This window comes from Vipera berus (assembly GCF_964194415.1).
Source record: "Vipera berus genome assembly, chromosome: Z".
Lineage (NCBI taxonomy): Eukaryota > Metazoa > Chordata > Lepidosauria > Squamata > Viperidae > Vipera > Vipera berus.
In genome coordinates, this window is record NC_138205.1 from 43,825,443 (window position 1) to 43,850,123 (window position 24,681).

The 24,681-nt window shown below is 42.4% G+C and overlaps 2 protein-coding genes across 3 annotated transcripts in view; both read right to left on the bottom strand.

Annotated features, from left to right (window-relative positions):
- Nucleotides 1-24,681, bottom strand: part of MIEN1 (migration and invasion enhancer 1) — a 443,636-nt gene that overhangs the window by 283,670 nt on the left and 135,285 nt on the right. The window lies entirely within an intron of this gene.
- On the bottom strand, nt 19,071-23,021 carry TCAP (titin-cap). Its single transcript, XM_081343818.1, has 2 exons — nt 22,809-23,021; nt 19,071-20,388 (listed from the first exon to the last, which is right to left on the bottom strand). Exons 1-2 carry the CDS (start codon nt 22,955-22,957, stop codon nt 19,992-19,994), a joined length of 546 nt encoding a protein of 181 aa, XP_081199944.1. The 5' UTR covers nt 22,958-23,021; the 3' UTR covers nt 19,071-19,991.

The window sequence follows — 24,681 nt, forward strand, 5'->3', positions numbered from 1 at the left end:
ACACAATAAGCCCACCTTAAGAGTTTTTTATCCCAAAGATGCTTTTTTCACAAGGCAAGTGGACTTTCTTGGTTTTCTTTGAAGACATTTCACTTCTCATTCAAGAACTTTCTTCAAATCTGACTGAATGGTGGGGCTGAAGAAGCTTCTTGGATGAGAAGCAAAACATCTTCAAAGAAAAACAAGAAAGTCTAGTTGCCTCAGGAAAAACACATCTTTGGGATAACTATGACCAGGATGACTGAGAATCTCCATTGATACCAGAGGGATCTGACTTTATAGTTCTGTCACCAACTATAAAACTAACTAATTTTCAAAATTGGGGTGGGTCATGCTAGAAGTGCTGTATATTATCATGGGAACAATCTTATGTGATTTAGCCTGTATTTGTTTACATATGCTAAAATTCAAGGCCTTCGCATCTATGCATTTCTATTATGTATATTTTTAAAAGTACATTTCTTATTTTTTTAAAAAGACATGCATAGTAATGCCTGATGCAGTTCAGAAACCAGATACAGGATTTCTGGGCTCTGCATGATATCCTTACCTTCCCCTTTTCATAAATAATAAAATACATTGAATTCCATTTTTTTCAGGCAGTATCTGGAATACTTTGAGTGCTAAAATATATTCAGTTACATTCATCTTTGTACATTTGTTTTGTGGTTGTTATTTTGCAGTTAGTACGCATAGATTCCAGAGTATGGAATTTGACTGTAAGGACACAAATATAAGTATTTTTATTAGCTTTGGCAACAAGATTATTATACATATAAAAATGGAAGAGTATTGAAATTCCCACAAGGAAGGAATGGATCATAAAACTCCCAGAATTAACAGAAATGGCAACACTGACTTGTTGGTCAGGGAGATAACGATGTTTTTTTAACAGATTGGAAACCATTTTTGGTTTTTGCTAAAAGAAAAAAAAGTTAAAATGATCTATGGATTAAATGATTGAAAAATATGAGTATATAATATAGGGTTGAATGGATTTCTGGAAGAGATAAGAGGATGTGGAGATGGTGGGTTTGTCAATATCCATTGAAGAGAAGTTTGGGAGTCATTTTTTAAAATAACTTCTTTTTTTGAACCTTTTTCTTTGTTTTCTATCTCTTTTTAGATGTTTTTTGCTTTATGCAAAATTCTGAATAAATACATTTTTATGAAGCATTTTTGTCAGGTTTAAGTACATTTCTAATAGGAAATTACTTTTGACCTTCAGGAGGTAAAAAAAATATATTAGCTCAAAAATGAATTCAGATGACCAAACTGACTAAACAGGAGATGAATCTTATATGCAATACATAGATAATTTGTTTTTATAAGTGCTGAATAAAATCTACAAAATGTCTCAGTTGAATTGATTTGCAGGCTATGAACAGCATGACACAGAACAGTGTGTGTATATGAAGGAAGGGAATGATGGAGAGCTTTAGTACACAATATAAACTTGACATGCTTCCTTCTGAAATAGATGGATCCATTTTCTTTTACTTGTTTTTGCCTAGCCACATTTTCTGCTTCCTGGACACCTGTCCTCCTCTCATCATGTCTTTCTTACACAATCTCTGTGAACAAATTGTCCCTGTCATACAAATGGAGCTTGGAGACAGAATTGTGGCTGCTTTCACTAATCCTTCTGGCTCTGTAGCTAAATAGCAGAGCCTCTAGTTTCTCAGAGTAAAGTTTCAACTTTCACTTCTTCTGTTTTCTCTCCCTACACTTTTCCCCCCTGTATTCCTCCTGAAAAAGCCCAGCAAGCTGGTTCTTAAGGTCCAGATCATAGAGATCAAGCATCAACCAAAAGAGTGAGAATAAATTGAGGAAACTATTGGGTTTATTCCTCCTATCAAACTCCCATCCCTTCTCTCACTATCTATTCCATCAGCTGCTAGCTGCCAGCTGTCAACTAATACATGCAGTTAACAAGTCATTTATCCAACTTGTTCTGAATGGCTTCTTCCTTCCTTATCAAGGAATTTGTGGTTTTGCACTTTCCCAACAATCTTGACCTCCTGCAAGGGATTGTGAGTGTGTGGGTGAGGGTAATGGATATCAGCTGTTGAACTCGGGTTTCAAGAATCACACTTAGAGGGGAATCAAGTGGAGTGAACAACACTTGTATATATGACTTGTCTTCTGCAAATGCTTTGAAATAGGCTTTCAATAGAAAGTTAGGGGTTTGCATAACATGAGAATCACTGCAAATCTAAGGTGAACAGTGAGCTTCTGGGCTTTCCTTAGGACATGGGCATCAAACTCGCCATATTGTGACTTTTTTTGCATTGCCGGAGCTGGGGTGGGTGTGGCCTCCATATGATGCAGCCAGTCCGCAGGCTGGCATTTGACACCCTTGTGCTAGGGGATGGAATAAAACAAAATTCTTGATATTTTATTTCATATGATTTAGAAATTGTGGCTTAAAACATACACTTGATTATTAGTGCTTAAAGTTGACTGCATTAAATTAAAGTGTTTTAAATTATAATTCTTAGCTCATTTTTGTTGACAATTATAAATTGAGAAACAACTGAATTGTGATTCTCCTTACTTGAATGAAAGAAAAAGCAAGATTTTACTCAGAAAAGCATGGAATATTTAATGTAATGTAATATTTAAATGTAATATTTAATCATAATCTTTTGCTAATGCAAACCAGGTATTGTGTACCATTCTAGACACTATCTAGAAATATTACAAGTACATCTTTTAAAGGGGATGAAAATTGAAACAAGGAATTGAACACAGTAAAGGCAGAAGACAGCCATATTTGTAATGTGGCAGCAATTTCCTATATTTCATTTCTTAAGAATCCTGATAGCCTGTTTAGCACAATGACTTACAGAGCTCACTGACCTAAAATTGGGTGGTTGCCTTGGGCTTGAAAAGGCTTGAAAAAGGACAGAATTATCAATTATGAGTGTTTGCTATATTCACTGAGATTCAGAAACAGTTTACTCCAAATTCAAATGCTGGGGGCAGAGAACTAGGAAACCATTAGAATTTTTATATTTCTACTAGTACACCTACTAGATTGGGACTGCAGAAATCTAGATTGCAACTAGAGAACAGCAAAGTTACTGGTCTCTCTATATATTTTTGCTTCCATCTAATGTCCAGATATTTGTCACACTAATCCAGAGCTTAGAAAAATATGCTCACAACCACATCAGGAAGTGGCTCCCTGCTTTTGCTCAAAGCCAAAATAAAACTGTAAAGACTTAGACCAAGCTTTCTCAGTCTGATGCTCTCCAGATAAATATTGGTTCTACCCAGAAGTCCTAGCCAACAAGTTATCTGGGATTTTTGGAAATGTATCTATGAGGCTTCAGTGGCAGAAGGTTGACCTTTCCTAATGTCAACTTAACTCTGCCTTTTGGATGGGGAGCCAGAATAGATGACCTTGTAGTCCTGATCTGAAAACATAAAAGCAGATCTGCTGAATCAGATTGAGTTCTAACTAGCCCAGCATCCTGTTTCCAGCAGTGAATGATGCTGATCTGCCCCAAGGGGAATAAAGAAGAAACAGCTAATCCACTGTTTTCAAGTCGGGCTTTGGAGGCAAATGAGGTTGGCCCTCGGGAGCTACCCTTGCCCTGCCTGCATGTCCCTCTTCCAAACTGATCTTGTTTTGAGCACTTTGTGTGACTTGAGCAGATGTCAGTCCCCCAAGCCATGGTGATTCTTCCAAGGAGGTCTTTTTTATTGTTCCATGCCTACAGATAGAATCTTGCCAAACTGAAGCATTCAACTATCTACTTCAAGTATATACTATTAAAACTATTAGGGAGGGGCTGTCTGGACTAAGCTGCCTCTAATTCCTCCTCCTGGGGAATCTAGCTTACTATATAGTACATTGCATCACAAGTAGAAGACAATCCGCGCTCAGAATGGGTGAGGAAAGAATGCATGGCTTCTATCTATTGTGTGGCTTCGGTCCTTCCGCCGTGACCTGAAGACATGGCTGTTCCAACAATCGAGCCTGGACTGACTATAGTTTTAAATTAGATTTTATTGGGTTAATTGTTATGTATTTATTACATTTATGATTTAATTCTTTTTTAAATTTTGTATTTTATGTTTTTTAACTTTTTATTGTTGTGAGCCGCCCTGAGTCCTTAGGGAGAAGGGCGGCATATAAATTTAATAAATTCTAATTTTAATATGCAATGTACACATTTTTCCATACTGGCTAATACAGAGAGACTCCTGGCTACCAGCACATTAATGATACATACAATATTATAGCTCAGTTATTTCAGAACAAAATCTTGTAGATACGCAAGAGGCTTGCAAACCCTCATGGAACGCCTGGGAGAGTCAGGCACTCCCTGGCATACCAGCTTGCCCACTGGGCTGGGTAGACCAGGGTCCGTAAATTCAAGCGAGTCAGGCTGACTCGGAATTCTCTAGCTGGCCCTTTCAGGTTGGCCCACCCCAGAGTCCAAACACTCTGCAGAGTTAGCACAGTGGCTGTACTGTTCTGGTTGGCTTTCTCTGTCAGGGGCCCCATGTTGTACTCCTGGGCTTTGCCCCCCTATGGCCACCTCCCCATTGCTCTGACTGCTTGGGACCTCAGAGCCTATGGACTGATTGGCCTGGCTACCTGTTTGTGGTCTGTGGATGGGACCAGGGACGAAGTCCTCGCTTTGTGGCTGTTCTGGATAACGCTTTCTAAGCTGATTGATATGGCAACGGATGACTCGCCCACCCTCTAGGCCCAGTTTGTATGAGAGAGGGCCCAACGTTTTGGTGATTTTCCCTGGCACACACAAGTTCCCATGCCCATAGTTCCTGGCCCACACCCCATCGCCCACTTGCAGCCCCCTAGAGGGTTTTGGGTGAAAGGCCTCAGCTGCCACCCGGTCTGGGTGCAACCTGTCCAGTTTCGTGCGCTCCCCCAGCGCAGCTCTGCTGGGCTTTTGCCCGTTGCTGTGCACGGTGTGGAGTGTTGGCAGAGCAAAAAGTCAGCCAGTCTGTGGTGCCAGTATCCAGTCACTATGCATTTCAATGATTCTTTCGTGGTGCACACCATTTGTTCGGCTTGACCATTACTAGATGGGTGAAATGTATAACACCCATGCACCTGGGCCTCAATGGCTTTATCTAATCCTGGCCACCATAAATAGCTTTGTGCCAAAGCTTTCATGCGAACAATACCTGGATGACTTTCTTGAAGTGACTGCAATACCCTGTCCCTTAATGAGGTGGGAACAATGACCCTGTTCCCCCAAAGAATACAACACTTATGAGCTGAGAGCTCATGTCTCCTTGTGAAATAGCTCTGAAACTCAGGACCTGGGCTTTTCTCTAGCCACCCCATGTGGACCCAAGATAGCACTCTGCTTAGAGTCTTGTCTGCTGCCGTTTCTGCGGCTATGTCCCCCGCATGGAGGAGAAACTCCAGCAAATCCTGAATGGACAAAACACGGGCTGCTGGGGCAGGATCTGGCTCTATTTGAGGCAGTGGAAGCCTGCTCAAGCCATCTGCATGGTCCATATTCTTGCCGGGTTTGTGAATTAGCTTAAAGTTGTAAACCGATAAAAAAAATGGACCATCTTAGCATTCTAGGGGATAAGATGTGGGGTGTCTGTCTGTGTGTAGTGAATAAACCCAATAGCGGTTTATGATCTGTGAAGACCGTGAAGTCCCTGCTGTATAAGTAGTCATGGAATTTTTTTATTCCAGCTACTATAGCCAGTGCCTCTTTATCGATTTGTGTCTAATTACGCTCGGTGGAGGACAGTGTCCTCAAATAAAAAGCAATTGGAACTTGAGTTCCATTGCTCTCTAAGTGACTTAGGACAGCCCCCACCCCATATGGGGATGCATCACATATAAGGCATACCAGCATCGATTCCTTAAAGTGAGTGATCGTGGAACTGACAGACAGAACATCTTTCAATTCCTGAAAGCTACTTTCGTGAACACTAGTCCACTTCCATACAGTATTTTTGTCCAGGAGCTGGTGTAACGGCTCTGCCACTGCGGCCTTGTTAGGAAGGAATGCATGGTAAAAATTTAGGAGGCCTAGGAATGCCTGCAGCTTTCCTTTTGTTTGGGGGCTGGGTGCCATCTGAATGGCTTTTACTTTAGACTCAGCAGGGTGGATGCCATCAGCATCTATACGGAAACCCAGGAACTCAGTTGAAGGGACTCCAATACTACACTTATTCTTTTTAAGCTTGAGGCCTGCTTCACGCAGCCTTTGAAGGACAGCTCTGAGCCTCCTTGCTAGCACCTCAGTGGACTCATCGGCGATGAGCATGTCATCAAAATAGGGGCAAACCCCCAGAATACCCTTGGGCGTCCATTTCATAATGCCCTGAAAAATGCTACGCTGACCCCGAATTGCAGCCGTTTTTCTTTAAATGCCCCCCCTGTGGGATACAATTGTCTGTGCCATGGCTGTGGCCTCATCAAAAGGAAGCTGTTGGTAGGTCTGAGCCAAATCTAATTTTGCAAAAATTGTACCACCTTGCAAGGACGCCAGGATGTGGCTTACTACTGGTACCGGGTATGCATGCTGTTTGAGTGCACGATTAATTGTACATTTGTAATCGGCACAGATTCTGACCTCCCTGTTGGCCTTTAGTGGTGTTACGATTGGGGTCTCCCATTCACCCCCATCTACTGGCTGAAGTACTCCCTGTTCTACAAGTTTATCTAACTCAGTGTCTATCTTGTGTTTAAGAGCAAATGGCACTCTACGAGGTTTAATCCTGACTGGCACTACAGTAGTTTAAATGTTATTGGCGGGCCCGAGTGCATCCCCAGAGCTGAGTCAAACACATCTGCAAATTCCTCGCAAACTGTCACTAGGCTCACGACTTGTGTCTGGTCGATTCCGGTTACTTGGATGCCTAGTGCATCAAACCAATCAAGCCCAATCAGGCTCATTCGCTGACCCCCTACTATGACAATGTCCAGGTGCCCAGAAAACCCCTTAAATTTAACGGCTAGTGTGGCCTCACCCTTGACTGCGACTCTGGCATTCTGGAAATCAGTTAGTATAATGTCAGATGGCCTCAGCTTGGCCCATCTCTTACTGCGATTACAGACAAAATTAAATGTCTCAAGTGAAATAATGGATACGGTGGAGCCTGTGTCCAACTCCATCTTGCAGGGGACCGCTTGCAGCTCCACCTGAAGTCTAAACTTTGGCTTAATAGGGCAGCAAACTCCCATACGACAAATGCTTCTGTAGCTGGAGCAAAACCCTACGCTATACTGTCCCAGGGCCCCGGTACCTCTCCTAGTCAGAATGTCCTTCTGGCGATTTGATGGCCGGTCCATATGGTGACCTGTGCAGATGGACGCGATGTGGCCAGTCTTTCCACAGGCCCGGCACATGGCTGTCGGAACCTACAGTCTATGCATTGGTGGCGGCCACCACACCCTGGGCACATAAGATTCAAGGTGCTGGTTATGACCTACAAAGCCCTACATGGCATGGGTCCGGATTACCTATGGCAGCACCTGCTGCCGGCATCAACTTCCCTCCGTCCAGTGCGCTCCCACAGAGAGGGCCTCCTCAGGGTGCCTCCGATCAAAGAATGTCGATTGGTGGCCCCCAGGGGGAGGGCGTTCTCTGTGGGCGTGCCAGACTGGTGGAACCGCCTTCCGGTTGAGCTCCGGATGGCCCCCGACCTGCGCTCCTTCCGGCGTGATTTAAAAATTTATCTATTTGAACAATCTGGCCTGGTCTGATGGGTTTGGGGTTGGATTTAAATAAGTTCTTAACACATTTTTAGTATTGTATTCTTGGGCATAATTATTTAATTCTTTTAAATCTCTTTTTTAACTTTTGTATTTACATTTTGATATTTATTGCCCTGTACACCGCCCTGAGTCCTTCAGGAGAAGGGCGGTATAAAAATTTAATAAATAAATAAATAAGAAAGGGATCTGCCTTGTATGTTGCCCCTTGTTGCTTGTCACTGTGACGCTGTTGGTCGTTGTGTCTTTATAGCTTGTCGACTTCTGTGTCGTCTTTGGGGTCTTCTGCATGTTCAGAGTCCTTGTGGTGGATGGCTTCCTCGTGCTGTGCTGTTTTGGCATGCTGCATGGCTCATACAGCCCTGCCGGCGGCTTTGTCCACCATGATTTCTTTCAGCGCATCTGGGAACGACAGAGTCTCTTTGGCAAAGAGTTTTTGCTGTAACTCTCGATTTTAGAGACTGCAGACAAGCCGGTTTTGTAGCCTCTCCTCGACATCGGAGAACTGGCACAGGCATGTGGCCTGCCTCAAGGTTGCGATGAATTCAGAAGCTGTTTCTCCTGGTTGCTGAACTCTCTGTTCGAATGCATGACGCCATATGATTACCGACAGCTTGGGCTGGAAGTGGTCTCCGAGCCTCTTTTTCAAGTCTGTGATCGTTACGGAGTCCAATGGCGGCGCGAACAAGTTCTCTGCGATGTCAAACGTGGCTGGGCCGCACACACACAGGAGCGTAGCGGCCTTCAGGCTGTCCTTGGCAACTTGATTTGCACGTAGATAGTTCTCAACCCTGGATAGATACAAAGACCATCTTTCCGAGTGAGCTATGTCAAATTCTTCCAGCTTTCTGACCTTGGCCATTTCTGCTGGTCTTCATGGCTGGGGCTCATTGTCTTCGCATCCTGCTCCTTCGTGGCCCAGGGACTGGTCCTCTGGGCGTGTGATCACTAGCGTGGATGTGCTAGGCCGACCGTAGGGGGGGGAAAATTGCTTTTCCCGCCAGGCGTGTTTGGCCTCTCCCCTAGTGACTCTTCAGCTCAGTTGGAGGAGCAGGCTCCCATCCTCGTCACCAGTGTTAGATACTGGGTTTGTTGCGTGATTGACGAGACGAGGCGAGTAAGTTCAGCAAGATCATTGTTTATTGGTTGCAGGAACTGAACTGAGAAACAGGGCTGTGAATGCAGCAATTTATACCCTGGCCTCTAGGCGGTGGCCAATAGGTTTAAAGCAACCTATTGCCGCCCTAGAGGCAGCCAATGGTGGCGCTGGAGACGGGTTGTCTGAGGAGCTGGGAGCCGTTAGCTAGCTTCCCTGCTTGAGCAACCTTCCAGCAATTAACCCACGTGATATTCCCTTAGCAAGACAAAGCCCAATACATTACAATAGCCTTATTCTCTTGTTATCTTACTTAAAAGATTAAGAATAAACATCACAGTTGTGGCATAATGAAGCCTTCAGTAGTATGCATTATGATACTTGGAAGCAAAACTACTACATACATTTATGCCACAATGTGCTTCTATACCTGCAATATTCCAACCCATTTTTTTCAGCACAGGATTATAGAAAAAAAAGGATCAGCAGATGTGAGAAAAGCGAGATATCTTTACACTTGTTAACCCTCACACTTGTGCCCCACCCAGACATCAGTGCTACAACGCAGCTGGGATTAAAGCTTGCACTTGCTTCGTGAAATGTGATTCTGTCTGCAAAGTTGGACGATTACATACACTTAGCAATGTGCATATGCATTCATGCCAAGATGTTAAAAGTTCAAGCAGTATAACTTTTAGAAACCCAAACATTCCCTCTGCTAATATGTTAAATATGTGGAAGGGATCAGTTGGTTATCCAGGCAGGAATTACCTGGAAAGTCTGCAAAGGGAAGCAGCACGGAGAGAGTGAGAAGCTCTCAGTACAACAGGAAACTTGCTGGATTAATGGCATCAGTATTCAGATGTGCTGAGCACATAGAGCATAAAAAGAGATTTACTCTTTTTATTGACAATCTGTGTTTTATTTCCAGGATGCTAGTGGAAAGTACACAAGAAACATATGGATGCAATAGTGCTCCTCTTGTCTGTATTATCAGAAACTGCTATTCAGAGGAAATAAAAGTGCATCTTACTTAAGTATTGTAATAACTATGGACAGTCTTAACCTTGATGAATTTGGCCAGTCTTCTTTGAAACCATCAGCACTGCAACCATTGTTAATCCCATTACTTAGTGATGTGCTGTGCATGGAACGTCCCATAGTTTTGTTTTTGTTTAATTTTTTTGCTGTAGTTATTAGAAAGCCTTTGCTTTTTGCTGCTTGCCTCAGCAATCCACTCTCATTCTTTTTTTCCAAATGTAGAAGCTAACAACTGTCCCTGGCTAATGGACAATGCTGGAGCTTATGAAATTGTACCTTGAAACTGTACGGACAAAAAGGTATCCCATGTATTAATGTTGTACCTCTTTTATTACATATTTTGTATTCAATGTGTTGCAAGGAAGGCTAGGTTTGGAGAATTCCATAATCTCACAGTCTTTTCTTGTTCAAGACACCAGTCTGCTCCTGTCATTAAAGGCTTTTTATCTTTTCGTGGATAAAAATAACTAAGTAAGAATACTCTCTTACGTCAAGCTCAGTTGCTTGTGTATAAATGGACACATACGTATAGCTTTCTTAACCACCATACTAAAAGGTTTCAACCTCCTCCAGAAAGTTTTTTCAACTTCCAAGTCTACCTTACTTGGTTCCACCACTGATTGTAAAGCTAGCCTGGGTCAGTTCAGGGCTTCTATCTACTATAGAAAGAAGCTCTGAATTCAAAACCTATTGTTCAGTAAATTGAAACTGATCCTGAATTGTGGCCCTATATGGAATTGTTCAGTAGAAAGACACATGCACACTAACATATCAACAACATTTCCAAGTGTATAATCTTCCTTTAGATGGTCTGGTTTCCACCCACCCTGATTATTTAAAGCCTTTTTCTCCTCCTTTGGATACAGGAGAATGGAGCACAGGGATGAGTTAAAGAGATGTGGTGGGGTGGTTTTCTGCTGAAACCCCGTGCTTTCTTTGCTCACCATACCTCTGGTCACGTTGGAAGACCTGTGCTGATGTCAGGAACTGGTTCAGCTAGGCACAGATGGGTTTTTTAAAAATAACCACAAAATGTTATTGCTTATAAGGATGTGCATTGGGGCAGGAGGCGGGTTAATCTTTCTGCATTCTGTTTTCTGTTGTGGTTGCAAGCTGCCACTCCCCCGCCGCCCTGACTTATCCTGGCATCCAAATACCACACACCCTGTTTGTTTCTCCAGCACATCACATGTGATGATCCCTTGCCAAGTCCTCTTCTATTTTTAAAGTGAAAGCCCATTTAAAGAGGAGTGAAAGAAAACATTGAATCCCCTTTCAAACACAGGAATTTTTGGTGCAAGAAGGGGGGATGGTTGATGACAAGGGTCAATATTGATAAAGATTCACGCTATCAGCACTGTGTATGTTGATATTGAGATATATGGTTCTTTGTTACAACTAATAGCCAAATGGCCATGATGAGAGCATGTATGGGTGGATGATGGGCCCAGTGACATGTGAAGGGTCCATCTCTCCAGTGTTCCAAAAATATACTTGTCTGAATTGCAGGTGGGTGCTTACCTGAGGGAGTGGGCATCCTTCATTATGAAATTAATGCACAAAGTCTGACACAGAAAATAGTTGAATAAGTAACTTAGTTTCCCTGTCTCTGCCAAGCTAAAGATCTAGGTTCACAAATTCTGACCATTTTAAAAGAATCCATTGTATAAACCAAAGCCCCCACCATTTTTAATCAGAAATGACAGAGCTTTGTAAATATTAGTAGACTAAGCCACTCAATATCTATCTTCTTGCAACAGCCCCAGCCCTGGCTTAAAAACCATAGTAATTAAATTCACTGCACTGTATTTAATCGAGTTATTATTTTAAGCTATAAATGTGATTTATGTCCACAGCCCACTACCGGGCTGTAGGCTGTTAGCCACTGGTCTGCATCAGTGGCTGGCCAGTGCATGCACATGTGTGCTCTTGCACTCTCCCCACTCGCGCTAGCGTCACAGCGTCACACGGGCGCTAGCAATGCCATAAGCATCAGGTGGGTGCTAGCATCACCATGAGTGCACCCCCCCACTCATGCTAGCGTCACGGTGTCATGCCAGCACTATCATCATAAGTGCAGTAACCCCACTCACATTAGCATTGTGGCATCACACAGGCACTAGCATCCCCCAAGCATTGCATGGGTGCTCATGGCCCCATTTGCATTGCATGTGAAATCACGGCCCTGTTTGTGCACGTGCGGCCCTTACTCGCACACGTAAAGGAGTCTCCATCCCAGTCCCCAGAAAGGTTGGTCACTCTGGTGTAGTGAGAATACAACCAATAGTAAAAGAATTCTCTTGTGTGCCTGCCTTTCACATCTCAAATCCTTACAAAGATTGCATTGCATGTTTAAAATAAAGCAAAATACTTTTGCATAGCAAAAATGGTCTGTTCTCAGGCAAACAACTTCAAAATTTTAATAAAAATGGAAAGTTTCCATAGGATTTGTGAAGATTGTCAAAAAGAACTTTCCCCTTACCTATGTGGACTTTCCTGAAATGTTGACACTTTTTCTTAATGTTGAGTTCTCTGGATGAAAACTCTCCCATGTATGAAAAAATACCACTAGATGAAGAAATAATCAAGAAGATATTGGACTGTGCTGGAATGGACAGACTTACATTGAGGATCAAAGAGAAAGAAGATACAGAATATTTTCAAACATGGAATTTATTTTATCAATGGTTGGAAAAAAGGGGTAGAGACTAAGAATGTAAGTTGTATTATTAAGCAAATTAACCCAGACAACATGATATTTATTAAGCACTAATCAAATGTAATAATAGAAAATTAATTAAAAAATTAGAAAAAAGAAAAGAAAAGAATAGAGTCACTTTAGGTGAAAATTCCTAAATGGACAATATCTCTTTTTTGCCTTGAGTCTGCCCCGTTCCTCTTAAAAACTATTAATAGTACTAAAAATGTTGGCTTTGAGCATGCCAGGTCACACTGTCTTCCTCGCTGAGTTGTCGGAAGGAGACCTTGGCAGCTGCTTTCTTGAATTATATAACTAATCACTCCATACCTTGAATGGTTGCCAGATTCCTTGGCCTTACTATGGCATCATGAACAAGTCCCAAGTCTGGATTAGCTGTCCCTTCCTCCTCCTTCTCCCAGATCTCACCCACCTTCCCAGCAGTCAAATCATCCCTGTTCCTAGCAGCTTTGAACTACACACAAGCAAACACACATGAACCTATATCTCCAGCTATTTTGAAGACTAGCGGTTGCAGCTCAATCTGTCCAATGGTTATTATTTGCAAGGATTTGTTTGGGCTTGGGGTTTAATAGAAAAGGCGAACTAGCAGACTAAGTTGAACTGACCCCCCTAACTTGTGAGAGTGACTATTATGGAAAATAATAATAATTATTTACCAGATTACTCTACTCTGACATCTCCTTGTTTTTCTGCTTTTCCCCCACCCAGGCTATTCACTAGTGGTCTTCATAGCTGTCATGGTATATATCTCATAGCCAAACCTCACCAGATTTCAGCATAACCTTAATAAATCCAAGTGATTATGGGTTTTGGATTCCATAGGTCCTGGAACTGAAGACATTTCATCTTTGATTCTGAACAGGATTGCTTTATTGCCTCAAATTCAGGGAACAATTTGCAGGTTCTCATGAACTTATAAGCTTTTGTTTGAAGAGCAGGAAGCAACTGTAGTCAATGGGACCTTTGCACAACTTTATCTTGTGCACCAATTATGATTGTTCTTGGATGATGAAGTTCTGCTAAAAATCATTCATGCCTTAATCATTTTCTGGATGGATTATTTCAATGCAGTCTACATGGAGCCTCCCTTGAAGATATCTGGAAGATACAACTGATCCAGAATTTGTTTATTTATTTGTTTAAAACATTTATATAGCCACTATCTTCCAACCAATGTTGAGTGGCTCCCAACCAACTTTGGGTACAGTGTAGATATTTATGGGCAATCCTTGTTACAATCATATAATTCCCCTACTCTGCAAACTGTAGTAGTTCTTTATTTACAACCATTCATTTAGTATCTCTTCAAAGTTACAATGGCACTGAAAGAAGCAACTTATAACTCGTCCTCACACAACTGTTACAGTATCTCACGGTCACATGATTAAAATTTGGGTGCTTTGCAACTGGCATGTATTTATGACTCTTGCAATCTCCTGAGGTACTATGATTGACATTTGCAACCTTCCCAACCGGTGCCTAATAAAGTCAAGAGCAGAAGCTAGATTCACATGATCAAACCTCAGGCTCTTAGCAACTGGTTCACAGTTGCAGTGTCCATGATTGCCATTTGTGACTTTCCCAGCAGGCTTCCCACAAGCAAAGTCAGTGGGGGAAGCTAGATCTGCTTAACATTTGCATGATTCACATTTGCAATGATTTGCTTAACAATTGTGCTGAAGAAGCCGCAAATTTATGTTGGGCTCACTTAACCACCTTGCTTGGCAATAGAAATTCTTGTCCCATTTGTGGTTGTAAGTTGAGGACTACTTGCATAGGCTTCTGAATGCAACTCATGATGCTAGCCATCACTTAGAAGCCCTGAATAGCATGGGATGAGGATACTTTCAGGATTACCTTTTTGCAGTAGTATCTACCTATCTCACATGCTGTAATAGGGAGGGGAAACCCTAAGACTCTTCCTTGAAACTACAGGGTAGTTCTCGATTTACAATCAGCCACAAACCTCTGTTCCTAACAAAGATATTTGTTAAGTGAAATACCTTAAGAAATGCCTGGCTAAGTGGCAGAACTGAGAGCTTAGCTGTTCTCAATAACTAAAGCAGAGTTAGACCTGATTTAATGGGAAGTTACTCGGAGTTACTGGACTGGGAAGACACACACCCTCCCAAAAAATCCCTAAAGAAATCAAAGAGAAACCATTACATATTGGCTGCCCAGAACATTTCATGGACCAGGAGTCAAACTCAGTTCGAAAGAGTCAATTACGGTAACTTTTTAAAGGAATAGCCAGGGCTTTTTTTCTCATAGAACGCTCAGAACGGAGTTCCGGCACCTTTTTTGGATGGAACCTTGTAGGGTAGGCAAGGTGGGTTGTATGACATGTATGAGTTCCGGCACCTTTTTCTTTTACAAAAAAAGCACTGGGAATAGCAGTTTCAGAAGCCTAACATTGAAAAGGAAGCAAGCAATCAAAAATTCAAGAGGGTGGTCACCAACAAATGATTGAAGCCCCACCTCTTTTAAATGTGTCATAATGCATATTGAAAGGAGGGGTATTTCAAGCACATGTCTTAGCCACCCATGAACATGTCTCAAAAGCAGCGTGGGGAAGGTTTTCTTAATCAGGTTCTAGACTGTTGTCTCCCAGTTGTTCTGCCTGTTCCCTCACTTTGCTGGGTACAGGTAATTCTCAGCTTCGAGCAGACTTTCTGTTGCTAAGCAAGACAGTTGTTAAGTGAGTCACTTTTTTGCCATGATTGTTATACAAATCACTGCATTTGTTAATCACATGGTCATTAAGTGAATCTGGCTTCTTCCATTGACTTTGCTTGTATGAAGCCAGCTAGGAATGTCACATGCCTCAGCACCCTGCAACTGTTATAAATACAATAAGTCCTCAACTTGCAACAGTTCATTTAGTGACTTTTGAAAATTACAACCGCACTGAAAAAGTGAGTTATGACCATTTTTCACACTTACCACCATTGCAGCATTCCTGTGGTCCCATGATTAAAATTCAAAATGCTTGGTAACTGACTCATATTTCTGACAGTTGCGGTGTCTGGGGTTCACATATGATCACTTTTTGTGACATACCAGCAAGCAAAGTCAATGGGGAAGCCAGATTCACTTAACAACCTTGTAACTACCTTAACAACTGCTGTAATTCACTTAGCAATTGTGGCAGGAAAGGTCATAAAATGGAGTAAAATTCACTTAACAACTGTCTTGCTTAGCAGCAGAAATTTTAGGCTCAATCTGGGGTCATAAATTCAGGATTACCTGTACATTCTGCTTGCCAAGAGTCTAAATTTAGAACCGGGCCCTTAATCCGCACGCTTACCTGGTCCCGACGGTCAGCCACGTCCTCTCCTCTCTCCAGGGCAGCTCCATCTTTGCAAAGCTGGATCTCGCGCAGGTGTACCAGCAGCTCCCGGTTACCAGGGAGATGGCAGACACCCAAACCATAGTAACGCACAGAGGAGCTTTCAGAGTTAACCGTTTGCAGTTCGGTGTCTCTGTAGCTCCAGGAATTTTTCAGGAGGTGATGGAGAAGACTCTGAAGGGCATTCCGGGAGTGTGCCCTTACTTTGATGATGTCCTCATCACTGGAAGCTCTGAGGAGGTATTGGCTGAGAGACTGCAGGCTGTTTTAAGTAGGTTCTGCTCTGCAGGGCTCAAACTCAAAAAAGACAAGTGCAGCATTGGGGTGGCATCCACAGAATTCCTAGGGTTCAGGATTGATGCTAAGGGAATCCACCCTGCAGAATCCAAGGTAAGGACAATCAAAATGGCCCCTACCCCCCAAAACAAGGGGGAACTGCAAGCATTCCTGGGGCTCCTGAATTTTTACCATTCATTCCTCCCACACAAAGCAGCCATAGCTGAGCCTCTGCACAGGCTCCTAGACAAGCAAGCTGCATGGAACTGGACCAAGGTCCATGACAAGAGTTTTAAAAACCTAAAGGAACTACTATCTAGTAATTCCTCTGTCACCCACTTCATAGAGTCAAAGCCCATTTGCATTGCTTGCGATGCATTTCCCTATGGAGTGGGCGCAGTACTGAGCCACTTAGAGGAGAATGGGGAACAGATGCCCATTGCATACTACTCCCGCACGTTGTCAGGGGCAGAAAGGAATTACGCCCAGATTGACAAAGAAGCCCTGGCTATAGTGGCCGGGGTCAAAAACTTCCATGACTACCTCTGTGGCAGGGATTTCACCATATTCATAGATCATAAGCCTTTATTGGGGTTGTTCACAACAGACAAACAAACTCCTCAAATTCTGTCGCCTAGGATGCTCAGATGGTCCATATTCCTATCTGCATACACTTACAAACTGGTTCACAAACCAGGTAAAGAGATGGGCCACACAGACGGGTTAAGCAGGTTACCCTTAGCAAATTCAGAACCTGATCCAGCGCCTGCAGCCCAAATACTGACCATCCAGGACCTACCCGAGTGCCCCTTACAGGCAAAAGACATAGCTGCTGAAACAACAGCAGACACAATCCTGACCAGAGTTCAGTCTTGGGTAGTCACAGGGTGGCAAAAAAAGAGTCCAGGCCTGGAATTCCAGGCTTACTTCAATAGAAGACACGAACTGTCTACTCACAAGGGTTGCCTTTTATTCCCGAGACACTGAGAAACAAAGTCATAAAGTCACTACACGAAGGACACCCAGGAATAGTCAGGATGAAAGCGTTAGCTAGGAGCTACCTGTGGTGGCCAGGTCTAGATAAGGCCATGAGGAACAGGTTAATAGTTGCTATGACTGCCAAAGGTCCAGACCAGAGATGCCCCATGCACCTGTACACAAATGGGAGGCTACACACACACTCTGGTCCAGAGTCCACATTGATTACACTGGTCTGTTCCAAGGACAGCTGTTCCTAGTGGTGGTAGACAGCCATTCCAAATGGCTAGAGGTGATACCGGTCAATAGCATGACTACGGCCAAAACTATCCAAGTGCTCAGCGGGCTCTTTGCCACACATGGCCTCCCTGACATATTGGTCTCAGACAATGGGCCTCAATTCACCTCTGCTGAATTCCAGGCATTCACCAGGGCCAACTTGATTAGGCATGTCACAGCTGCGCCCTTCCACCTGTCGACCAACGGATTAGCAGAACGCATGGTACGAACGACCAAGGATGCATTGAGGCACATCATCAGTGGCGACTGGCATCAAAGGTTGGCACAATTCCTGTTAGCACAACACACCACACCTTGCACAGCCACAGGGAAGAGCCCAGCAGAACTTCATTGGGGCCGGCGCCTCATCACCAAATTGGACAGGCTACACCCCAACAGAGTGGCTGCGGAGACTAAGCAACCCAAGCCCTCTAGAGAACTTCTCACCAATGACCTGGTTTGGGCACAGAACTATGGGCCGGGACATGCATGGATTCTGGGGGTGGTGGTTGACAGAACTGGGCCCTTGTCCTACATTGTAGGGGTGGAGGGGGACCGTCAGGTCAGATGACACATAGATCAAATCAGGAAGCGGGTTCCTGAAAGGTCACAGATCGATCAACCCCAACACATGACAACAACAGGACGGGAGGAGAGCCGGTCCTTACAACAACAGGCCCTGGACCATCCTGACAGCGTGTTTGCAGGGGCTGACCCTGAAATGGGTCAACCAGGAACTCTGAGCCAGGACTCAACCACTGACTCTGCTCTCCTGGATGAATGGCAAACTCTGAGGCGGTCTTCCAGGGCTCACAGGCCACCTGCTTATCTCGCAGACTATGTACAATCTTGAGGGGGGGACAGGCCTAGAGTCAAGTCATGGTTTGCCATTAACCATTGTAACTGCAGGAAAATATTATGCATGATGTTTTGTATTAAATATATTGTTTGTTGTTTTAAGGGGGAAGGAGTGTTATGTATGGGGTTTAAGCAGCAGCTCGGCAAATACCACCAGGTGGCACTGTACCATTACCGTATTGGCTGGTTAGCTTTCGGCGGGAGATTCAGATGAACGGATTGGCCGAGAGCATACCTGGCAAGGTATATAAGGGGTACAGGTAGCCCCCTTTGTTCAGTTCAGTACTACCCACAATAAAGAGCTGTTGCTGTACTCATCTGCCTGCTGTCTTCCATGCGGTCCAGAACCCATTACACAATATGTAGTATGAAAGCTCCCCTCCTTTAGCAATAGAAGAGGAAGTGAAACCTCTTACCTGATTTGGCTCTGTATTTGTGAAAATAATAAAGGAACTGTTCTCTAAGGTATGCTGTTGAATTAAATAAACTCTTCCTGTGAGGTGGCGTGAACTAATATGCAGCTTTATGGTGGCTTTCTTTAACCATGCAACAGATTTATTATTTGTTTATTAAATTTATATGTAGCCCATCTCACAATTGAAAGCAACTTGCCTCTTATATGTATCTAATGGAGATTTATGTTCAAAAATTTGCCCAATGAATTGAAGGAAATTAATTATCTTGTCAGGTTGGTAGAACTAGTTACTAGACTGATGCAAAAGTGTCCAAGTGAAAGAGATACACATTTCATCATTTTCTTTTTATTTCATCAATCCTTTAGAACACAATCAAGAGAAATCCACATATCATTTTATTTAAAAGAAAACAAGACAAGAAATAGAAGGCACTATAAAAAATTCACAGTGGAATCTTTTTTCTTCCTTAACTGCTTGGGACAAGAAGTGAAAGACCAAATCTCTTCTTTATACATTAAATCTATTTCCTACCCTTTCTCTAAGCCACTTAATTCAACCTTCATTCAACACTTTCCCGAAGTGTACTTACTCTCCATCTTTCACAGTGTATGTTTACCAACTGAGACATTTCTGCGGGTGTCTCCAATCCTAAAACACACAACTAGGGAGGGAATATCAGAATAGGATCCTAGGAGGTAGCTCCTATCCAAAGATTCCTCCTGGAACAGGACCAAGAAGGCCAACAATTTCCTCCAAATTCTTTCACAAGCTACACCATTAAGCACTATTTTCCCGAACTCAAGAATAATTCAAGCATAGATCTCACTTGCTAAAACCCAGAAACTGCAGTTCTTATCATTTTGATCAGCCATTTTATCTGCAAATTCATTTCTCACTGTAATTGTGTCAATCACCTTGCATAAGGAAGGACTGTTTTTCTTTTTTCCTTTATTAACGTGGACTTTCCTTACTTCTCAAGGGAGGTAACATTAAACAAAAGAAGAAAGAAAGAACAATGCAGAAAAATAAACACTGGTCATAGAAATATCTAACATTATATGTCTAATTATATATACACAAAGACATCCCACATCCTCGCCTCCCCACCCCCACCCCCGGAAAAAGAAGGCCATTCAAAGTTCAATCCTACAAAGTCTTTTCTATATATCTGGGCCTCTTCAGATTGTCCTCATGCAGCAATAGGCACATTGGCCCAAGCCAGTTCCAAATAGGAGAGTTGTTGAATTGCTTCAGCCTCTCTGGGCGTCCTGAGACATAGAACGGGACAGAGAGCGATGCAGGCCAGCTTTTTTGAAGTCGGGACAGGTGGGCTGGACCACAAGGGGCAACTCTTTGGTGATCTCAAACACAGGTTTCTTGTCAGGGCAGACACCTGTGACTGGCAGAGACTCCACTGACTCTGATGGAGTAGGTGTCAGCTCCCGTTCAGCCTTGGTGCTTAGCTTGACTGGTGTGAAGATAGGCAAAGGTAGAGGTCGCTGGTAAGGCAGATGATAAGAGATCAGAGGCTCACCAAGCAGACCTAGACGGAGGATGCCCCATGGCGATCGCTGAACTATGGCCCAAGCCTCCTGTTGTTGTTGGTAGGTTTCTTTGTGCTGATTGTCGACCTCAGAGTGAGAGCAGCTATATGGATGTGAGCACAGTATGAATTAGAAATCCACCCTACAACATACTGTAATAATCCTGTCTTGAAACCAACCTTACAAAGTACATTGCAAGCCAAAACAGGGAAACTGAGATTGCGTTCTTTCATCTGAAAGAATGAAACCATCAAGAATATAGTCATTCAAAATCAGTCTTCATTTGGTTTGTTTGAAGTGCACTCTCCACTTGCCAGAAGGAACAAATTAAGAGCATGCAAACTCAGATCTCTCAGTTTCTTCCCATTGTATAACATTTACACTTGGAGGAGTTTATTTCGGCTTGGAGGTTCCCTTCATACATCCTTTAGAGCTCTGATCTTTCATGATTACCAATCACATAGCAAGCCTCCACAAACTGAGAAAGCCAATAAAAAGGAAAGATACAGGCGCTTGCCTAAGAGACTCATCCCCAGTTTTACTTTCATGTGGTAGCAGTTTGTTGAGAGGAGAACGTTCAAGTAGGGCTTTATAGAATTGAAGAAGTTCATGAAGGACATTCTGATTGCAAATACTACAAAATGAAAATGGTTAATTCCAAACGGAATTGTGAAGAACTCTCTTCCCCCCCCCCAAAAAAAAAATATCTATCCAGTTTAGGTGAATGAAGGACACAATAGCAAATATAGCTCAATGTAAGGGAGATACACCGTCTCCAAAATAGATTAATAAATATCCTAACTTCATATAAATGATAATGGGGACTGAGAAAGCAATGAGATTACATTTTGTGTGCTAAGGATAGAGGAAGAACATGTTGTTGCTCTCTCTCTTTCATGCTAGTAGAGCTTGAAATGCTCAGTAAACTGAAGAAATTCAGGAGAGGAGGTCCCATTCATTTAATGATAATATTCACGCATTATACTAAGCCTTCAAGTACATGTTTGTTGCTAAGCTTATGTGAAATTGAACTCAGTACATGTATCATTCAAGGATGGCATTCACTATCACTAAGTTAGATGGCTTCAAAAGGGAGTTGGACAAATTAATGGAAGATTGCCCTTTCAATGGCTATTACTTATACAGTAATACTTGCCAGAGTAGGAAGCAGCGTGCCCCTGCTATAAGTTCCAGGAAGATTGGGGGACTGGAGGCTAAAACATATAGGGAACGGTTGCTGGAATTGGGTATGTGTAGTTTAATGAAGAGAAGGGTGAGGGGTGACATGATAGCAGTGTTCCAATATCTCAGGGGCCGCCACAAAGAAGAGGGAGCCAAGCTATTCTCCAAAGCACTTGAAAGCAGGACAAGAAGCAATGGATGGAAACTAGTCAAGGAGAGAAGCAACCTAGAACTAAGGAGAAACTTCCGGACAGTTAGAACAACTAACCAGTGGAACAACCTGCCTCCAGAAGTGGTGAATGCTCCAACACTGGAAGTTTTTAAGAAGAGACTGGACAGCCATTTGTCTGAAATGGTATAGGGTTTCCTGCCTTAGCAGGGGGTTGGACTAGATGACCTCCAAGGTCCCTTCCAACCTATTATTATTATTATTATTATTATTATTATTATTATTATTATTATTATTATTATTATTATTATTATTATTATTATTATTATTATTATTATTATTATTACAGAGTTGGTAATTGCCTTTGAATCCTATGGGTAATTTATTTCATGAGCATCTGCCTATCCACTGTAGGTGAAACAGGAAGCAAGACTAGGCAGACCTTTGCTAAACTCAAAAAAATCTGCTCTTACAGCCAGAGGTAATATATTTTTGTAAACAACAGAGGACAATCAACTGTATCATGGCCTTCTTGCCTACACTCAATCTGGCTTTAAACCAACATCTACTAAAATTGAATAGAAGCAGAAAAATCTACTTTTAAAAATCCGGGCTGTAATAACCATGAACATGCCATTCTCCTTTCAACCCAACTCACTTTTTTCAATGGTATATCACTGATGTTGTGATTTCATGTCACATATCTATTCATCTAAAACGCCATAATCTAAACCCAAGCTTAGAGCATATGGAGATTCATATTCATGTCCATCCTTTAGGTGTCCCTTTCTCTTTCTGCCTGTTTTGCCCTTATGTGTAACACACAGTAGGCATATTTCTGGTGCTATACCTAATCATAACCTCAGAAACACTTCAATCCAACCCCATGAGAGGTTGTTGCTTTCAGATAAAAGAAATACATCAACTTCTTGAAAAATCCAGCTGTTTTTCATCTCCCAACGTATGTAGTACTTCCAAGATCTGATTATGTCTGACTTCCTAAATGAATGTACCATGATTTCACTTTGTGTAGACATGTTAATAGAAGTCCAGGCAGTCCGTCCTCCAAGTTTCAGGAAAGAACTAAGGAATCTCTCCCCATCCATCTGCTGGAATAAATCATTTTTGACCAGGTCTAATACAACCTTTGCCTAATAAAGACAAACACTTACCCTTCTTCAGGCCTTGACGTGAGCGACAGGTCTTTCCATTCAACATTGAATGATTCCTTCCGGGCCTCATCCTTCTCAGACACCTGGCAGGCCAGTTCAGCCACAGACAGCGTTCCGGAGCTGCGGAGGATCACACTCTTGCCATGCATCTTTGCGTGTAAAGTTCTGTTTGAAATAAAATGAGAACTGTAAATCTCAATTCTGTCTGGTGTTTTGTCCCTGCTTAGGTGGCTTATATAGTTTTTGGAGAGCTCATTCCTGGGGGATGGTGCTGGAGCTAAATTGGTCTTGCAGAGTCACTGCTACAGCCTTCCAATACTGAATGCTTCTCTTCTTCTCCACCCCTTTTCACTCATGGGATATATGTGTTACTGGAATGCATATAAATGACATTACAATTTTTAATGCTCTTTTAATTCTGTAATTTCTGGCAATAGTAAGGACTGGTAATTTAATTAATTCACTACTGAAGATCAAAAGAAAGTTTGTAAGTTTTTAATCTACAGCATTGTGCATTAATCTTTAACTTGGATGGGCATTACAGCAATTTAATACTTCAAATTAAAATCTATTGAGCTCATGAAAACTCATAACTTTATTTGGAGTTTCTCTCAATGAGGAAGTGGATCTTTAGAGATATATAAAGGTAAAGGTAAAGGTTCCCCCGCACATGCATGCTAGTCGTTTCCGACTCTAGGGGCCGGTGTTCATTTCTGTTTCAAAGCCGAAGAGCCAGCGTTTGTCCGAGGACATCTCCGTGGTCATGTGGCTGGCATGACTAGACGCCAAAGGTGCACAGAACACTGTTACCTTCCCATCGTAGTGGTCCCTATTTTTCTACTTGCATTTTTACATGCTTTCGAACTGCTAGGTTGGCAGAAGCTGGGACGAGTAACAGGCGCTCACTCTGTTACGCGACACTCGGGATTTGACCCGCCAAACTGCCGACCATCTGGTCAACAAGCTCAGCATCCTAACCCACTGAGCCACCACATCCCTTCTTTAGAGATATACTGCTTCTTAATGCCTTTAGATCAGCCCAAAGACTAGAAAAAATACCTCTGATTTTGCATAGTATACAAGTACTTTTTCATCATTAAGGAATTTAAGTACAATAAACATTAAGCATTTCCTCCTCCTCACTTATTATGGTTCTTTTCGGAGTCAGCCAGATATTTGGAGTGGATCTGGCATTTTTGTTCCACCTATCAAGTCCTTCCCAAGGACCCGGAATAGGCAGATTTTGTTTGATGGTTGCAGGATGTAAACTGTAAATTGGTCAAGAGAACTGCTTTTTTGATTGACTGAGTTGATTTCATCAATGTCAGTGGTGTTCAAGTGGTGCTCAAGATGTTTTGGGAATGCCACCCAGGCACCTATTATTCTAGGAACTATCTTTGCTCTCTTTTGCCATATTTATTATACTTGTATTTGCACATCTTTGTACTTTGTGAATTTCTTCAGCTCTTTCTATACTATTCTGCTATCTCCAGGTACTGCTACATCTACCATTGAGACTTCTTTGTCTTTCTCATTGACAGTTGTTAATTATTATTACTATAATCTATTGACAACAGTATGAAGTCACAGCTGCCAGTTCTTTAGCTGGTGCATCATGTTTTTCTCAAGAACCTGGGCTATTGTAATATATGGATGTATTATATGTGCGGATCCATGCAGCGTGGCCTCTTACAACTGACAGATGGAAATTACATCAATGTGCAGGTTTTCTAACTTCTGACCAAAAGATTTGGGTGTGGCATCTAGTGTGCCAATAATTACTGAGCCCACCACATGATATATGCCATAGAACTTATCATCATCATCATGAAAGAATACTCAATTTCATAAGTCCTTTCAACACTAATATTAT